Source organism: Protobothrops mucrosquamatus, unplaced genomic scaffold, assembly GCF_001527695.2.
Source record: "Protobothrops mucrosquamatus isolate PMUCROS unplaced genomic scaffold, P.Mucros_1.0 scaffold5, whole genome shotgun sequence".
Taxonomy (NCBI): domain Eukaryota; kingdom Metazoa; phylum Chordata; class Lepidosauria; order Squamata; family Viperidae; genus Protobothrops; species Protobothrops mucrosquamatus.
Window position 1 is genome coordinate 925,679 of NW_015386392.1, and position 20,556 is coordinate 946,234.

The following is a 20,556-nucleotide window of genomic DNA, read 5'->3' on the forward strand; positions in this document are numbered from 1 at the left end:
GGGACATCACTTCCGCGGCATCGTTGGGGTGGTCCGGGGTGGAGATGTACAGCTGGGTGTCATCTGCGTACTGATGAAACTCCACCCCGAAACCACGGATGATCTCACCCAGTGGCTTCATATAAATGTTGAACAGGAGAGGCGAGAGGACCGACCCCTGTGGTACCCCACAAGTGAGGCGCCTCGAGGTTGACCTCTTTCCCCCTGCCAACACAAATTGCGTCCGGTCCGAGAGGTAGGAGGAGAACCACCGTAAAACGGTGCCCCCCAACCCCAACCCCCCTAACCGGTGCAACAAGATACCATGGTCGATGGTATCAAAAGCCGCTGAGAGGTCTAACAGGACCAGGATAGAGGAATAGCCTCTATCCCGAGCCCTCCAGAGATCATCAACCAACGCAACCAATGCCGTTTCGACAATAGCTCTGAACACTTACAACCACCGCGGTATTCCCAGGGTCACATGATTCACATGATCAAAATTTGGGCACGTGGCAACTGGCATGTATTTATGATGGCTACGTCATCCTGGGCTCATGTGGTTGCCATCTACAACCTTCCTACCATCTTCTGGCAAACAAAATCAACGGAGAACCTGAATTCACTTAACAATTGTCTGATTCACTTACCAACAGCAGTGACTGGCTTAACAAGTTTGGCAAAAAAAAAAATAAGGTCATAAAATTGGGTACAATTCACTTAACAACAGAAATTCTGACGTCAATTGTGGCCTATGGCAATTTCTCCCACCTCACATACTCTTAACCATTCTATCCATTTCTCTTGATTACTTGGGAAACCCTGTTTTAGGTTAAATAAATAAGTAAACATCCTGAACAGAAATTCAGATTTGAAAGGTTCTGCACTTTACTGGAGTGACGTGACGGCACAGCGGTCTTGTCAGCTGGAACGCCAACAGTCCAGGTTCAAGACCCAAGTACTGCGTGGTGCGATGATCTCCCTTTGTTTGCCCCAGATCCTGCCAACTTAGCAGTTCGAAATCATGCAAATGCGAATAGATAAATAAGTATCACTTTGGCGGGAAAGGTTACTGCGTTCTGTATTTTCATGCTGGCCACATGATGATGGAATCATTTCTCAGACAACGCAGGCTCCCTCGGCTGAGAATCAGAGATGAGCACCGTCTCCTTGAGTTGGTCTTGACTCAACTCAAAGTGGTGCTTTCCCCAAAGCACCACTCCCAGAAATTTGGAGCCCTAGTGTCCACCTCCTCTCTTGACACCTAGCACAGTAAGTCCTGAGTCTAAAGTTTAGATCTTTAGATTTGCAGCATCACATTGGCTCCAAGTATCTGATCCAAATAATGTGAAATCCAAAGCTTCCTTATCAGCACACACAAAAAGTCTAGGGTTAAATTGTCAAAGATGACAATTTCCCCAAATGGGTATTGTTGCTGTATAGGTCTATGAAAAACTTAAGCAACCATTAACCAGAAAAGATTTCAGTGGTTATCATTTTTAGCAAAAAGCATACAGACTGGGAACCCTGAAATATGCATGGCTCTCAGAAGCCTCTAAATATTGCCATCAAATGTTATATTTAATAAAACAGAAGGGGAAATGATTAAAAACACAACTGAAGAGAAGCCGCAGTACAAATAGTCCCGGACCTACAATAGTTCATTTAGTGATCATTCAAAGTTACAATGGCACTAAAAAAAGTAACTTATGACCATTTTTTACACTTACAACTGTTGCAGCATCCCCATGGTCAAGCAAAGTCAATGGGGAAGCCAGATTTGCCTAACCATGTTACTAACTTAACAACTTCAATGATTCACTGAATAACTGTGGCAAGAAAGGACATAAAACGGGGCAAAACTCACTTAACAAATGTTTCACTTAGCAACATAAATTTTAGGCTCAATTGAGGATTACATTTAATAATTTTAATGAAATGTTCAATAGAGCAGGTTTGCTCCTTGCTCTGACCTCACCCACTCTAGAGTGTGGCCCCCCAGCTGGCTACTCAAAGGAAAGTGTAATTATTTGGAAAGATGTAGCAGCTTAAACATGAGTGTCCCGGCTTTCATGGGAAGGTTTCCATCTCCCTTGTATGAATACCTAAATGGCCGTTTAGGGAATTCTGGGAGTTGAAGTCCACAGCTCTTAAAGTTGCCAAGGTTGGACAGTCCTGACCTAAATGAAAGATCACCAAATGGAAGAACATCTTCCGTGCTGTAAAGATTAAATCAGGAAGGAATTCTGTTCCACTCCATTATAAGCTTAAAAAAAAAACCCCTCATAGAGCTACATCTTTCAGTGCAGCTACAATTTAGTCAAATATCAACAACTGCTACTAAAGAGAAAGTCTGCTTTTAGGTTAAAGGTGACTTATTTTCTCAGTCATGTGACTCAGGTGATCTTTTTATTTAGGAACTAAAAAAATAAAAACCCACAAGGAATGGAAAGTCCCACAGAAACTTTTTACGCTATCGCATATATCGACCTGAAATACAAATACTCCTCGTCTTACAACCATTAGTTTAGGGATGGTTTGAAGTAACAACGGCGCTGAAAAAAAAGTGACTTCTGACTAGTTTTCACACTTACAACCATTGTAGCATCCCCACAGTCAGGTGATCAAAATTTGGAGGATTGGCAACTGGCATGTATTTATGACAACCGCATGCACTGTCCCAAGGTCGTGTGATCACCATTCCCAGCCAACTTCCGACAAGCAAAGTCAATGGGAGAAACCAGATTTGCTTAACAACCACATGATTCACTTAACAACTGTGGCAAAAAGGGCCATAAAATGGGGCAAAACTCACTTAACAACTGCCATGTTTAGCCATAGAAATTTTGGGTTCAACAGTAGTTGTAAGTCAAGGACTACCAGTACTGGAAAAATTGAGATTAGACCAGGCTCCTTTGAGGCTGCACTTGCCCTGCGGAAAAGAGCCCATCAGGGATTCTGATGCCCCAAACCTGTTAGTTTTTTGTGGGGTTCTGAAGACCTGACTGTTCTTCCAGGCTTTAGGGAAGGGTGAAGTAATCAGATGAGCTTGGTTGGTGTGGATGATATGATTCTGATGTCCAGGTTTGTAACTGAGGCATGAGTTTATACCAGTGGTTCTCAACCTGTGGGTCGGGACCCCATTTGGGGTCGATCGACCATTTCACGGGGGTCGCCAAGCAAGGCTGTCCGCCATTTTTTTTGTCCGCAATTTTTTTCCCCTTTTCCGGCGGGTGCCTTACCTCCCTTGAGCTGGGCCAGCTGGTGGTCGGCCTGCTCCGTCTCTGCCGCTTGCCAGCTACGCCTTGGCCGGCGCTGGGGGCAGAACCACGCATGTGCGGTGTTCCCGGGCAGGGAAAGTCCTTGACTTACGACCGGTTGGGTAGTCCTCGACTTACGACCGGTTTAGTCCTCGACTTACGGCCGGTTTAGTCCTCGACATACGACCGGTTTAGTCCTCGACTTACGACCAGTTGGGGTCGCGGCATTAAAAAGGTTGAAAACCACTGGTTTATACCATTTTGATTGTTCTAATGCAGGGGTAGGCAACCTTGGCTCTTTTATGACTCGTGGACTTCAACTCCCAGAATTCCTGAGCCAGCCATGCTGACTCAGGGGAAAGGGAGAGGTTTCCAAGCTGAGCCATGCTGGCTCAGGAATTCTGGGAGTTGAAGTCCACGAGTCATAAAAGAGCCAGTGTTGCCTACCCCTGTTCTAATGGTTTGTACTGTTGTGATAGGACTGTACACCATCCAAACTCACTGCTGTGAGATGGGCAGCTCTATCCCTCAAGCAAAAGATGGGAAGAATGGTAGTAGTAGGCCATCGAAAAAAATTAGCGGGAAAGAGTTTTCCTCAGCTTCCATTAGACATGTGCAAAATGGCCATCAGGTTTTTTTTATGCAAGCACAAAAGTACCTTTCAGATTTAATAAGTATTAATAAGATTTAATAAGTATTAATAAGGGCTTAACAAACACCTCTTCTGTCTGAGTGGTCTGTTAAATCAAAATTTTAAATTTCTGAACATAAAAAAGAAGAACATTTTGGCAGGTAATAAAACCGGGACATGAGTACAGAAGAGTACTGAAAAGCAAAAGGTTCTCTGGTCAAGAAGACTGTTGAAACAAAGATGACCACTCAGTGCACCTAGGCCTCTGCTAGAGGCGACCCTTACCTCTGGTTCAGATTTAACCTCCACTTTAGGCTGAGTCGTGGGAGTAACCGTTTTCGGCTTGGACTCCATCTTTCCCACTTGGTTCTTGATACCTGCAAGAGGCTTCATAGCAGCTGTGATGCTAGAAACCGGTTTCGCTTGAACAGAAGGAGCTGGAGTTTGTCGGTTGTTGTTAGCAGTGTCAATCGCATGCAAAGGTGCTATGGGCAATTCCCGCAAATTACTATTTCTTGAGGCAGCTGATGCGGGCTGCTGATTTGGACGTTTTAAAATGTTTTGTGCCGGTGTGTTCTGAAACAAAAACAAAAAAAAACCCCATAAAAACCTTATCCTGTAAAGATGTAACGGTCTCATCCTCTACCAAGTCAAATTTCAGGGTTCCTCAATGGAGAAGAATTGATATATGGGTGATACAATCTTCTCCCTCTAGTAAGGAGTAGCTGAGAGGCCCATTTGGCTAAATTCCTGTGAAACACAGCTCTCCTACAGCCCTCCTACCCTGAGATCAACTGGCCAGGATGGACTTTGCTACAGACATTTCATCGTCTGTCAGGAAAAAGGAAAAGGCTGCCCTGCTCTAAGTAATATGGAGCGAGAAAACTTATAGAACTTAGAAAATAATCAATGACACGCAGAATTCCAGGATCTGTTGTAAGTAACCAGCTGGATTGCGTTACAAGTTTTGGTTTTAGTTTCAGTGTGCCCAAATCCTAGTCTTGTTAGTTTCACAACTATACAGGTAGCCTCGACTTACAACAGTTTGTTCAGTGACCATTCAAAGCTAGAATGAAAAAAGCGACCTATTACTGTTTTTCACGCTTACAACCACTGCAGCATCTTCATGGTCACATGATCGAAATTCAATCGCTTGGCAATTGGTTCCCATTGATGATGGCATCCCGAGGTCACGTGATCGCCTTTTGCGACCTTCTGACAAGCAAAGTCAATGGGGGGAGCCAGATTCACTTAACAACCATGTTACTATCCGAACAACTGCATTGGTTCACTTAGCAAATGTGGCAAGAAAGGTCGTAAAATGGAGCAAAACTCACTTATCAACGGTCCCGCTTAGCAACAGAAATTTTGACCTCAATTGTGGTTGTAAGTCGAGGACTACCTATAATTCCAATAAGTTCAGCCTCCGTTTCAGATGAGCTCACCTTACTATCACTTTATTAACAAAGACCATTGTGTTGAGACGCTCAACCCTGCTTCTCTTTGCTACCACGTGTTTTCTAATAAATAATACTGTTAAGTGCTTCGGGTGCCTATTTATGTCTTGGGAATTATAATGTGGTATAGTCCCCCTCAAGACGGATTAACACCTTTGTAGATTACAAGCTGCTAGTTTTAAACTGCCTTTGCATTTTCTCTCTTATTTAGAAAGAAAAATACATTTTCTTTATGTCAGCCTTATTCATGGCTCCCTGGGGGATGGGGCTGTAATAAATACCAGTGAAAGCCACCTTAGCTACTTTCATTTCCAGGCTACCTATTTGGGCGGCCCAGGCCCAGTGGTGGGATGAATGGGAAACTCCTTACATCTCCTGATACTGATCTCATAATCTATGGTAATGGTAGATAATCTATAGCCCTTTTTTAAAACTACTGATTCCCAGCTCCTAGCACCTTATCCTTGAGAGTCCCACCAACTGAAAGACAAGTGTTTGCCTATATGGTGGCAGCTTGACTCCATATTATACCAATCTGGTATGTCAACAGATAGGTGAATGGAGTCATATTAAAAATGACTCCTCACGGGGGGTGTAGAAGGGGGTGTGTGGAATGAGAGGAGAAAGGAAAACAGATGGGATCCAATTACCTCCAGAGCACTTTGTAGCGGTTAAGAGAGAGGACGTGGGCCAATGGGCCTTGGTTCAAACGCCTACTCTTCTATAGGGATATAACTGGACAACTCTTTCAGCCTCATTTTGAGTAAAAGAATTTATCTTGTGTAACCTATATACTGCATAGAGTCCGGATATCTGAGAGACCACTTATTTCAAATAGTTTTTGCCCACCCAATGGGGAAAAGTGGGGGCTCTCTATTAAACCTTGACAAGGAAGCATACCTTCTCTGTTGTGGCCCCGACCTTCTGGAACAGCAACTCCCCAGAGATAAGAATAGTCCTCTCTCTCCTAGGCTTCTGGAAAGCTTTGAAAATCTGCGTTTGTTCTCAGGTTCAAAGTCTATGTTTATGATTTGTCTAAGGCCCTTGTTTTGTTTTGCTGTTTATTCCGGGGGGGGGGGGTTAGCCTGGGCTGCCCATGCAATCTGATGATTTTTAGTATTTTTATGGGGGTTTTTTTCTACTTTCATATAACATTAAAGCCGGGTGGCCAACAGATTTAAATAAATGAATAAAACTAGTGGACAGCCCCAGCCCATTCCCACAAACTCCCAGCGGAAAGGCTGGATATAAATGTTCAAAATAAAAATGCCGCACAGATTCCAGCCGCCTACATCTGTCTGGGTAGAAACGATAAAATACAGACACAGGGAGTGGTCAGGGGCAATCAGTAAGAGTGGTAAGAACTCACACCTTTTTCCAAGGTGACTGTTTAGGTCTTGCCCCTGCCTTATGCGAGCCCCTGTTGGTTTCTATATGGAAAGGACACTTACATGCCTGGCCTTTACCAGACTTTGCCGTTGCTGGTAGGGCATCCGGTTACCGCTTGGCTGTGAAGTCTGTAGGCGTGGCCTGAACTGGGATGGGGCCACCGGAATCAGAGGCTGGGGAGGCACAGGCAGCAGGTGCTGCTGCTGGTTGGATTGGTGCGGCTGGTGGTGAGGCTGGGATGGTTGGGACGGCTGCTGTGGTGGTGGTGGCTGTGGCTGCAAAGGAGGGTGCAAAGGGCCCTGTACATTTGAAAACATGGCAGGCGTGAAGTCACATTTACTCCCTGGTTGCTAGCAAGATACAATCATCACTTAACAAGAAAAAAATAACTCTAACAGAAACTAAGGTTTTTCAGAAACTGGGAGCTGAAGACAATAAGTGCTTAGGTGTATATGCCAGTGGAAAGTACCATCTGACGGAGACTTTTTAAATATATTTTCCTAGGATTAGACAGCAGCAAAAGCTGTGTAATCCAGAAAAAAAGACACTACAGATAGTCCTTGACTTACAACCACTTGTTTAGTGACCATTCGAAGTTACAAAGGCACTGAGAAAAAGTGACTTATGACTAGTTCCCACACTTACAACCGTCACAGCATCTCCATGGTCATGTGCTCAAAATTCAGGTGTTTGCCAACCAGCATGTGTTTGTGACAGTTGCAACATCCTCGGGTCATGTGACCGCCATTTGTGACCTTCCCAGCCAGCTTCTGACAAGCGAAGTCAATGGGAGAAGCTGGATTAGCTGCAGGATTCATGTAAAACGTAGAATAATACATTTAACAACTGCGGCAAAAACAGTTGTAAAATCAGGTGTGACTCACTTAACAACCAACTTGCTTGGCAATGGGAATTTTGGTCCCATTTGTGGTTGTAAGTCGAGGACTACAACCCATTCTCCACAGGACCCAAAGCCAGAACAAGAAATAACAAATAGAAACTTATCAAGGAGAGCTCCAATCTAGAACTAAGGAGAAATTTCCTGACAGTTAGAACAATTAACCAGTGGAACAACCTGCCTCCAGAAGCGGTGAATGCTCCAACACTGGAAGTTTTTAAGAAGAGACTGGACAGCCGTTTGTCCGAAATGGTGTAGGGTTTTCTGCCTGAGCAGGGGGTTGGACTAGATGACCGCCAATCTCCCAACTTTGTTATTCCATCATTCTTACTACCTGTATTGTCTGCTTTAAAGTTTGAATTTGTTTTCTCTGACCAACTTTCAATCTTCAAATCCAAAGAGCTGCATAACCCAATTAAAATACCACCCAATTCTAATCTGTGAATTCAGATTAATCCAAGGGCTCTCCTGAATTACACTGGAGCTCTTCCTTTTTGGGATGAAGGTGAAGATCCCAGCTAGAATCTGAACATATTCAATTTTAATTGAAAAAAAAAAGAATCTTTTAAAAAAAAAAAATAGAATCTTTTTTTAAAGTTGGTGCTTGTTATCTGAGCTCTCATGAAAGAAATTGAAGCACCAGCAGAGGGAGCTCTAAGTCTTGTAGTGTTCCAGATCTAATGTTTATAAAAGCATGCTTAACAGATACACCACAGAAACTTGTTTTCCGGAAATAGACTTCCGGACTTCTTCTGGAGTAAATCAATTTAGGAAACCATGGAATATGTAACAGAATGTCGTATTACAAACTTCTCTAATCCCATTAGCTCTGTGAACAGCTTCACAAAAATCAACCTTTTTTTAATGTCTTCACTTTTCAAGCATCTTCATGATATAGTTGCAGTTAGCCCTTATAAATACAATTAGGGCTGGCCACCAGTGGCTGTGGTGGTAGGGAGAATAATGCTGTCATGTTTGGCACAGCAATAAAAAGGTAGGTTTAAATTGCTTCAAACATTAAGTATTTAAGCTCGTTTATAAAGGAAGCTTCTCTCGTAAGCAATGTATGATCTGAGCAAAGACTAAATGTAATAACCTGTAACAGCTTTCCCCCCCCTCCCTCCAGAAAAAATGGCACACTCCAGATAGCTTTGGACTACAACTCCCAGAATCCCTTTTACAGCACGAGTATGCTAGGCAGGTCAATATCCACAATTTACTTTACCCTTAACCTGAAATATGAAATAAGGGGCTGCTTTACATATAAGAGGGTTTGAACGAAGGGGCCAAAAAAAAAAAGGCACAGTAAAAATCTTGCTATATTCTTCCAAGTACCAAACAAGAGAGTTGCCATCTTTTTCTTTAAGTGATTGCAGATAGCAGATCTGTATTATTCTCTAAAATTATATTCCTGCAAAAAGACAAGAAAGGAACAAGAGGGAAGAACAACAAAGGCATTGGAGGGCTTACACAGGAGAATTCAGGTTACAATGGTCATGGAGACGAGACTCAACAGAGATCATTACATACCTGCATGCCGGCTTGGGTGAGAGAGGTTAAGAACGGCTGTCCTGGGACCTGCAGGAAGGACTGCCGTGGGGGAAGAAAAGGCCGTGCGTTGGCTGCTCCAGGCTGGCTGAAATGAAGGATTCCCAGGGGGCCCTGAGGCTGCAGAGTTGGCCTCACCAGCCTTTCTCTTGGAAACAGGGGTTGCTGCCCCTGCTGGCTGAAACCAGGTCCAGGCTGACTGAATGAGAGCTGATTTTGGCTAGGCACAGAGTGCGTGCTGTTAAGAAGGGGTGGGGGTGGTGGGCTCCGCTGTTCAAACAAGTGATGGCCGGGGAATCTCGGCTCTGTCATCAGAAAGATAAAAAAAAAAAGGAGACAGCATGACACCAACTCATCTGCCAAGCAAAATACCAGTTTTGGCCCAACCCCACTGGAAATAAAAGTCTCACAGAGAGTTGCCAATGATTTCTTCCATTAGCCAGTACTCTCTACTCCAACTTAGAAGTCATCAATTGCGTAGACAAATTACCCTGTAGTTAGTTAGGGCATCACTTCCTGAAAATTTTCTGTGGTTTAAGAATGCATGGCTGGACTCCAAAACAAAGGAAAACGGGACAATTTTGAGATCGGCCAAATGATAAGATGTGGCAGATTCTGCCTTCATGGCTCATGCCCAATCCTGTCCCTGAGAATCGAAGAAAACGTGTCTTCCCACTCGGTAAGACAATGGTCATACCTCCCATGAAGAAAGGTTCCCTCTCCTGTGGAGGTGGGGGAGGAAGGGGGGGTGGAGGTCCTCGCCACTGATCTTGGAGGGAAAGTCGTGGGCCTTGGTTGAAATTGCTAGGAACAGGTCCAGGAGTGTTTTGTTGAAAATCAGGAGGGCCCTGCATGAATAAAAAAAAAGGGGGAGGGGAGAGAGGGAGACGAGAGAGAAATGAGGCACAATTCCTCTTGTAACATTTCTTCACTGGACCGTTACTTTTAGAAGGAAATGTATAACAAATACATGTTCTAAATCTACACAACTTGCTGTCCTTGCAAGTTTCCATCTTTTGTTGTGCCTGTAAACACAGAATCTAAGGACAACATGTTTGCAGGAAACTCAGTGTTTTAATAATCACAGCAGCCTGGTAGGAATGCCGTTCCTTTTCAAGCTTACTGAAATCCATACAATTATTGAACTTCTATCCCATTAATCCAAAAGTCTGAATGTCTACTTTAGGCTCCTGACACTTATCTTTTAAAACCATGATATTCTTTGCTATCTATTTAATACAGCCTAAGCAACTAAAAATGAAGCTAGTTTAATTTTCTGGTGTCAAACAATGATCCCTGGCTCCCTTCATATACACATGCACACACATATATGAAGTAAAAAAAAAAATGAAGAATAAGGAAGAGAACATTTGACACCTACATTGTCCTAAATACCTAAGAGACATTCATTATAAAAAAAATATGGAAAATTAATATAGACATCCTACTCTTCATTTTAAATAAATGGGTTACAAACAGATATTTAGCTCTTTCATCATCAGCAAGGGGAGAAACTATTTAAAATGTTAACCTCTGTAATTGATTTTCTCCTTGGTACCAACATGATTACAGAATGTACTTAAAAAAGCAAAAGCTTTTTGAGACCCAAACACAAATAGGAAGTTACAATTCTGCATTATCGTTCTTCCCAAAATAAAAACTCTTTGCCTGTTTGAATTCCCATTGACACTTTAACTCATACATTATCACCATCAACATTCAAATGCTAGACCTGAACAAAACGGTTGTCCAACTAACTTGCACACCTGCTATTGTAATGCCACACCCTGGATAATACATTGTCTTGTGTTAATGACTGCTTTCTTTGCATATAAATGTGAATGCTTTGATTAATATATTATAGGACGAGATACGACATGGTAACATCTTAACCAAGCGCACTTAAGTATGTAAGAGTAGCCGTGTTCTTTAACACTGGTCTACTACATACAGTATCTGTATCCTATCCCTGGATATTTGAGATATGTAACACTACTGTGTGAGCTGCATTAGTTGCCAGAATGTTTCAGGTGCAATTCAAGGTGCTGGTTGTCACACCTTTAAAGCCCTTCATGACTTAGAAGAGGGTTTCCTACAGGGCTATCTTCTCCCAGGTGTCTAATTCAGTCCAGCAGGTTGAAGATATGATGGGTCCTGTCACCTAAAGAATGTAAGCTGGCCAGGACTAAAAGACATGTCTTCTCTGCTTTCTGAAATATTCTGCTTTCTGAAATATTCTTCCTGAATGTTCTATCTTCAAAGATCAAGATGATCCTGACCTTCTGACCTTTTATAAGGCCCTGAGGACCTGGTTATATGTCCAGGCCTAGGGCTCCAAATATGTTAAGGGCCCTATTTCTTGATTATATTAACATTTGTGGCAACAGTTTTACTCAACGGTCATACATATTTATTTTGTATTGTTTTACAATGTACACCAAAAAGAATCATTGGCCAAGGTGGGTGGCTAATTCCCCATAGCGGGTATGAGATTCATACTGAATAAATTAAGTAGCCATAATTATTACTAGACATTCACACCTTGAACTTCATGAACTGGTCTAATCCCAATTTAAAGGAACTTAGCAGTCTGTAAGGATCATAAATTGTTCTGGATTTTTTTCAGAGTTGATATACACCCTTCTTGGAACATGCTATATCTGCATCTAATCTCTCAGTCCAATAGCATTACTGTTCACGCAGCAGATTTTTGCTTCAAAGTAATTTTTGTAGGTATTACATATGTTCTATGTCATATTCTGTGTATCCTTCAATAGTTACATGTTTCACTTCCTCTTCTGCTCCCATTTTCATGATTTTAGAATGTTAGAAAAAACATTAGAGTGTACAGGATTATAAATATAACTACTATCTACCTCTACTTAAACCAACTGCATCTTTTTCTAGCATATGGGAACTTTCACTAAAGGGCTGGCCTATTAATTATGTTCCAGTTTATCTCCAACTATTTCACAAAATAGAGAAGAAAACACATTGTTTTGCCTGAATGTTAAATTTCATTAACCTATAATTTCCTTTCAAATACATTGGCCAATGTTTACTATGCTGCTTTTCTTTAACAAAAACGAGTACCTGAGCAATAAGTAAATTATAGAAAATTTATTATATTCTAGAAAGAAGTTGTAAAAATTAACTATTGCTTAAAATACTAAAAAAAAGGCGCAAAAAAGGCGCAAAATGCATTATTTTTAGGGATGAGGCTTTATAAACTTGTACACCAGTCTTTCCCAATCTAGAGAACTTTAAGATGTGTGGACTTCAACTTCTAGAACTTCCCAAGACTTCCCCACGAATTCTGGAAGTTGAAGAACTTGAGGAACATAGGTTGAGGAACACTGTTCTGTGCTTTCGTTTTACACTACACTACACACACAAACACATAGTATACACACACACACACAAATGTACATAAGATAATGCTAACTATTAACTATTTTTATTCAATTTATATCTTTGCAATTTTCAAATAATATGATGACAAAGGCATTCCTCACTTAGTGCAACGTTTAACTTTTGAGGGGTGCGTTCAAGATGATTTAATATGTACGCCATGTTGCCTTTCAAATAGAATTTGGCCTTGGATAGATTACCATCTCTAACTTCTGCTTGAAGTTCATTTTAGTCCCAAGGAACTTACTCTTCTTACTTAGTCAACAGATTTCAATCTAACTGGAAGAGGACCACAGACAAAAGATTATGCTTAAACCTAGTACTCCTGAAGAGATTATTTCCCTTGGGATATGAACGATCAGTTCTTAAGCAAAGGGTTTTAGATATGAAATATCAGAATGAAATAAGCACAATTTCATCCATTATAATTATAGGAAATCAACTCTACCGCTCCACACCTCTCCATGGTGCTTCAATTTGCTCTTTCTTTCTAAATATCACACAATGTTTACACTAGCAATATTTCAGATTTAACAGAATTTCTTACACAAGACATTTACCTCTGTGATTTCATGGTATTAGTATTGCGGGCTCTTCATTATTATTTTATCTTGTTTTCACGCCATGCCTTTTCTAGAGACTACAATGCTATTATGATTCCTGTTAATTACTTTTTTTCCCATGGATACCTTGATGACATATAAATTTCTTTGTGGATCACGATTATGATGTTGTAGAAATTAACTAGATTCTGCCAATTAAAATATTGAAACTACTGAATGAGATACCTTAATTTAATTAAGTTTAAATTAAACTTTAGGAGCTTATGACCTTTTTTTTTTCAGAAATTAATTTTTGAAAATTCTGGCAAAACACCTGACATACACAAACAGGAGCTCTCCCACAGTCGCAAAATAGAAGAGAAAAAAAAATAGAAGCACAATATATTCTAACAAGTATTGTTAGGTTAACAGATATACTAAACAATATAAAAATACAAGCTCTTTTTTTTAACGAACTCTGGCTAAGACTGCGTTCAACAACTCTCTTTAATACTGAAGAGAATACCAAAGATATTAAGCTTTCACATTCACAATCACTACTATACAATAAACGAAAAGAATCAGTATGTTAGATAAAATAGTTGTTTCTCTTTTTTTAATGATTTTAATGCAGCAAATTTCAAATAGGAGTAATAAAATTAAATCATCTGTTTATAAATCTGAAATGACATTTTAGGGCTATGCTTTTTTTTTTAAACTTTGGGGGAGGGGGTGAAGAGGTCTCGTTGGCTTAGAAAAAAGCTTATTTTTGAGATGCAGTCTGTGTTAGCCTTGCATGATTTTATCAGCCAGAAGAACGAGAAGAGGGACGAGAAAAGTTTGAAAGACCCACAGGCCTGAAGTTTTAGAATGGTATACGCACCTCTAAACTTCATTTAAAGAAGTTCAGAGCCTCAGGCCACAAGTGTCTTTTGCCTATTAAAACAGACACTCCTTTCATGATGCCTGACATTCTATAACATGAACATTTATACAACATATTAAAGTGTTCAAAGAGCTTTGCTCATACCATCTCAGCAACAATAGCATTTACCCCCCCCCCCCATTGCACATGGGACAGCTAAGACAAGATATAGAGGTGTGCCTTAGGCTTAGAAAATTTATGGCAGTGGCAAGATAACACTGGAGACATTTCCAGTCTCTTAGCTGTCTCTTTGCCAGGAACTCTTCAAAGTCTGCATGTGACAGTTTTTACTTTCAAACCCTGAAGTTGTGAAATTACTTCTGTCACCTTTATTAAAGAAATGTTAGATGAGTTGTTGCAAGTTTTAAATAGCTTAAATCTATATAAGAACCGTTTTTGCCAAAGAAACCGTCTGATACATATATGTTTTGCAACAGGCACCATCCTAGAAAAGCTTATCACTTCGCTGCAATGGGAAAAGGGATGTGTCCATGGGCCACGCTATAATAGCTTCTGTGATATTTATCAACAGCAATTTTTTTTAAAAAAAAAGTAAACTCTCCCTCAATGACTATAGCTATCAGAAATTAAAATATAACGTCTACATTTTGTAAATGTAATTTACTTTAATTTCTTGAGCTCTGTTATGAAAACATGCAACACAGATTATCAATTTCTTTTGGAAGGATAAGGAATGTAATCCCCAACTCAAGCTCAGCTCCTGGCGATTTTATAGCCTTTGGGTGTTTGTTTTTTTACTTCCTACTGCAGCTTACAGCTCTGATTTCTGGTAATCTCTACCCATATATTAGCCAGGCTGAATCTGCTTAATTTCTTTGAGGTCAGCCAAAGTTGGCTAGATGTTGTCACTCAACATAGGTATTACAAATTAAGAGAAATATGGTTAACCAATGTCTGTAATAGTAATTATTTAGCATAGCTTATTTCAGCTGTGCATCAAACTAAAGGCATAACATGGGTGTTACCAATTACTTTTGCAAGAATCTGCTCTAACTTCAGCCTATGGTTGGTCAGGGATCTGATTAGCTTGTTCAGCATTCAGCATAAACAACAATGCAATTATCTGAAAGAATATGAGATAAGGTTACTTTTAATCCTGTCAAAATATTAAACTATTTTGCTTTCCTTTGATCCTCTCAAATATAATCCCTAGTTAAAAAAATTAACATTCTCTCATACACAATTCTCATACAAATTGTACTTTTACTTTTTGGCATCTCTTGTTAATTACATGATATTATCTCTTATAATCTATTCATAAACCTGACAGAACTTTGGCTACCAATAAAAAAACTTAGCATAAATTGCTTAGTGCTATAGTAATATTACATATTAAAGCATAAAGAGGATCTAGCAGTTATTATAACACTTATCAGCTCTTCTAAAGGGTCACTCTATGTATTTTTTTCAACTAGACTAATTAAATACTTTAACAATGTCACTGAATCTTTCAATAAATTATACTCTTGTTTCCATATATTTTCATTTATTAATCTCACTTAAAATACAAAGAGATGAGAAATGCCATTGACATTTAGGTATGGTTACTCTTGTTAATTCTTATTAAAATGGTATAAATGCAAAGAATCAAGGACTACAGTAACCTATGACACTGCTTAAGACTATATCCATTTGTCACAAATGTTAATCCTCTTACATTAGCAGCCAATGGATGTTACATTCTTCTCAGGAAATAACCCTGGTTCGATTCAATTAAAATAGGGCAAGCTGTGTGAAAATGGATTGTGCAAATGTTTTCAAAATAAGTCTTATTTCACTGTCATGTTCTCAGCAAAGTATTTTCAACATGGTGGTCTTGAATTAAGCCCTTGATGGGGCCCTCCACAAAATTAAGAGAGCCACTGTGGTGTAATAGCTAAAACTGTTGTACTTCAACTCCACCCTCCATCATGGAAAATCATTGGATGACTTTGGGCCAGTCTCTTAACCCAAACTAGCTCATAGGGGAATGAAACCCTTCATAAGCCACTTTAAGCTCCTACTGTATAGTCAAGGCCATGGTTTTCCCAGTTGCAATGTAAGGATGTGAAAGTTGGCCCATAAGAAAGGCTGAGCGCCAAAGAATTGAGGCCTTTGAACTATGGTACTGGAGAAGACGCCTGCGAGTCCCTTGGACTGCAAGGCGTTCAAACCGATCAGTCCTAGAAGAGATCAACCCCGACTGCTCTTTAGAAGGCCAGATCCTGAAGTTTAAACTCAAGTACTTTGGCCACCTAATGAGAAGGAAAGACTCACTGGAGAAGGGCCTAATGCTGGGAAAGATTGAGGGCAATAGAAGAAGGGGACCACAGAGAATGAGGTGGCTGGATGGAATCACTGAAGCAGTAGGAGTGAACTTAAATGGACTCCAGAAGATGGTAGAGGACAGGAAGACCTGGAGGAACATTGTCCATGGGGTCGCGATGGGTCAGACACGACTTCGCAATTAACAACAACAAGCTCCTACTGGTGGGATACAAATCTAATAAGCAAAATAAATACAGAAATTCTGTGCATTATGCAATGGCGGAAAAGAGAGATGGGAGTGACCCAAGGTCTGGAAGACTGTGAGGGCAGTCTTGTCTACGCTGCCTGGCTGCCATATCCTTGGCTGCACTGCTCCGCGTGGGCCACTCGGGGGTGACTCTCCTCCAGGGGGGCTACGGGTGAGGAGGGAGTCACGGGAGGCAAGGCTGGGGCAACGGCACGTGTGCCCATAGAGAGGGCTCCGAGTGCCGCCTCTGGCACGCGTGCCATAGGTTCGCCACCACTACTTTAAGCTATCCTTTATGAAATAAAAGCACTCTCTAAATATAATTCTAAATCTTGTGGGGGGGGGAGACTCCAATGGCTGCTATGCCAAGGCCAAGGATAAACAATTGATCTATGGACAATCTAAATCTACATTACTGGAGCTGCTGTTCTTTTTTGTAACCATCCCATCCACTCAAAGCTGCTCAAGTCTCCTTCCAGTGCCCATTTTCAGGGGGCGGGATGCTGGATACTGCAACCAGTGAAAGAATTTTCTTCTTGGACTGATAGAATCAGTCTATGCCAGTTTAACAATAATTTATTGTAGATTGTTCTCCCTGGATCAAAGAGAATTATCCCTTTGGAAAGATGGGGATAGAAAAAGCAGTAACTAGCTAAGTTATAAAACAATAATCAGAATGTTCTATGTTAAGAATTTGGAACTGAGGATATTTGGACAACGGAAGGCAGAGGAAAGGGGTAAAAGTTTTATGACTATCCAGGATTTCTGGGCATAGAGAACTGCTATATTCTTATCTGTCAGCATTTAACACTCATCAAGCATTATCTGTCGAAAACACAGTAGACGACTTGTTTTAGGATCAGAGGTGACCCTGCTCCTGGCTGTATTTGATCATTAGCTGCATTCAGTATCATCAAACAAAGCATACCTCAGATTGCCCCCAAGAGTTGTGACTAGAGGCACCATCTCTGTTTATAACTCAAAGTACTGTTTTCATTCTTAAAAGCTCTATCAAGCTTGCCTCCTAGATGTCTGGAGGACAACCTTTTCTCATTGGAGTCATCCTGTCTGCTGTGGTCACCTCAACTGGGGTTATTGTCTCCATCTTCAGAGTGTAAGAAGCATGTTTTCTTTGGGGGTGGTGGTCAGGGAATCTTTCTGTTATGACTTCCAGCTTATGGGATAGTTTCTTCAAGATTACTGCCGACTTTGCCAGTGTTTCATAAAACAGTTAAAACTAAAGCAACTTAAAGGGGGCCAAAATCTAATCCCACATTTTTTTATAAATTTAACCAATTTTTATACTCTTATTTACTCCCGTTCTAATTGTATTTAATTTTGTTTTCTCTGTACGTTGACAATTGCAAACTGCCACTTATTTTAAGCTCTGATAGCATAAAAATCAAGCAAGAAATATTCAGCAATGAAAAAAAATTGACAGTGATCTTCCACTGATGCTTTCTTCTTTAAAATAACTTTTGAGAAGTGATGCTCTCTATTTGATTATAATTTATTCACAGATCACTGACTTCAATGCATAAGATATGTCTCCTTCTGTGATATCTACACTGCCCCCCTTTTCTTGACCCAGCCATATACTGAAACTCATTCTGCCTCTTTCCTACAGCCAGAAGGCCCTTGATTAAAGATTAAAGGAAAAGACCTCCCCCCAAATCTTCTACTTCTACAAGTAAGAAAGGCACACTCTACTCCATTCTACTACTATCCACATAAATTTTTAAGCAAGTATTTTATACATCTATTTGGGGATATTTTAAAAATGGGTATTTTTCCTGTTACTTTTTTTTTTTTTTTTTTAAAGGTTATTTCCAATGAATGTTCAAATCAAATCAAAAAGTGAGCAATCGTGGCATCAGCTTGATTTTACCATTTATGAAAGCACCATTGGGGGAGGGGGGGCTGAGGATAGAAAAGAAAAAAAGCTAGTTCATTTTAGATCCTGCCCCTCTCCCCAGTTTAATAAGTGTTATCATCATGTTTAGCTTCTGCTGCTCCTCCGGCAGATGGGAATGCATTGATATGATTAAATCTGATAGTGTGATAATGTATGGAAATAGTGATTAATTAGAAGCTCCCCAGAAAATGGAGGATGTTTGTTATCATGTCACCTGCACTGTAAATTGCATTTCCCTTCTCCCAGCCTCACACTGACACCGCAGGCAGAAAGGGTGGAGCCACAGCAGTTGATCTTCTGGGTACCGGCAAGAGAAAAACCCTCATGGGCTGCTCTATTGTGAAGGTACTAATAATAGGACTATGTAGATAAGTTGTGAAAATGGCAGGTCCTCCTAAAGAGAACTTGCCAGAGATGCTCAGGAAAGCTCAGTTGCACATCTGCAGGGGCTGTAATAGGAGGGGGAAAAATGTAATTTGATTCAGCAGTCTCATTCGAACATGATTTGCATGAAATGCTGTGTAAAGCTCTATCCAAGAAACGTCAATCACAACCACCTGATACCTTGTATCATGTTAAAAGGAAAGGAAAACGCTTTCCAGGCCAGGTGGAATTTGCCAGTGCGCCTGCACAGTAATAGAGTGAAAATTTCATTTACATTTGCTGCTGTTCTAACAGCACCCGCCACAACAAAAACACAATTGCTATGGCAGCCATGCAGCAGGCTAGAGTTTTTCTCACCCCCCCCCCTGCACTTGACGTCTAACATTTAAACAAATAACCGTTACAAGTGTGTAAGCAGCTGTCCTTTATCAAATAATAGGACACTTAATACATATTCACAATGACCATAAATGGTCCATGTATTACATTTTAGAAAGTAAAAACTTCATACATCTTTGCTGTATCTCACAAAAACAGTCATCTGAGTCAGGACTGGTGTACTGAGTTGTGTCAAATTATTTAGCTTTCCTGATACATGAAAATGACTCTTCCACCACATTCTGTCCCCATTTTGATAACCAACAGAAGACTTGAGATAACTTGTGATCTACTAGATAAACTGAGGAGAGGAAATGCTAATCAATCATTGTCTGCGTAAATCAGCAAGCGTATCTTACCCAACAACAAGAAATAATTTGTGCGCATGGCACAAATAAATTCAGATTTAGGTAACTATACCTGCAGAAGACAATTCCACTACCATTTCCTACTCTACAAATCCTCAGACTGATGTTTATCCTGACTTTAAGCAATGGGAATTATATCCTAATCAGACTCAATTTAGATTTGAGTAACCTGTGGAAGAGAGGGAGGGAGGGAGGGAGGGAGGGAGGGAGGGAGGGAGGGAAGGAAGGAAGGAAGTTTGGAAATGATCCAGATGTTTGAAAATGATCTAGAGCAATGGTGGCGAACCTGTGGCACGGGTGCCAGAGGCGGCACTCAGAACCCTCTCTGTGGGCACGCGCGCCGTCAGACCCAGTCCTAGGCCTTCAGCTGGGTTTTATAAAACCTTTTCGCTTTAGTCCTCCGCCACCGTGTCCAAAAAATAAGGTTCAATCAGTCAATTTCAACTTCTTGCGGGGAAAAAAAAGAGCTTGCAAAGTTGGAATTGATTGAACTTTTTAATCCCACCCAGTCTGCTGTTATTACTACCACAGCCATGCCCACCCGGCACCCAACGATGCATAAATGGGTTTTGGGTTGCAGTTTGGGCACTCGGTCTCTAAAAGGTTCGCCATCACTGATGTAGAGAACCTCTGACTTGTTTAGTTCTTCTAGTTTTCCTTCACTTTATACATGGAACACTGTAAAATAAAAATCTCATTACCGATGGACTCAAGGAATAATGGTTTACCCTTTCCAAATTTAGCTAACAAACTGAGCTATCAAACCAAGATTTGAGAGGAAAAGCACTTTCTGTGACTCACTTTCAAGTATCAAGTATATAGGACCTGTATCTCAAATATGTTCATTCTCTAGGAAAAATAAAGACTAGTGTGTAACAATTATGGATCCAAAAGACGATGAATTCTATCAAAATTCACAAATTATGATAACTTGCATTTGCTTTTCGCAAATAAAA

General features: G+C 40.6%; 1 protein-coding gene across 1 annotated transcript in view; it reads right to left on the reverse strand.

Moving 5' to 3' along the window:
- Positions 1 to 20,556, reverse strand: part of RBM33 (RNA binding motif protein 33) — a 106,787-nt gene that overhangs the window by 46,751 nt on the left and 39,480 nt on the right. The window contains exons 11-15 of the mRNA XM_029282952.1: positions 9,860 to 10,010; positions 9,141 to 9,467; positions 7,346 to 7,356; positions 6,779 to 7,066; positions 4,156 to 4,446 (exon numbers count right to left, since the gene is read on the reverse strand). Of these exons, the coding sequence (XP_029138785.1) occupies positions 4,156 to 4,446; positions 6,779 to 7,066; positions 7,346 to 7,356; positions 9,141 to 9,467; positions 9,860 to 10,010 (1,068 nt within the window). The remainder of the gene's footprint in view (positions 1 to 4,155; positions 4,447 to 6,778; positions 7,067 to 7,345; positions 7,357 to 9,140; positions 9,468 to 9,859; positions 10,011 to 20,556) is intronic.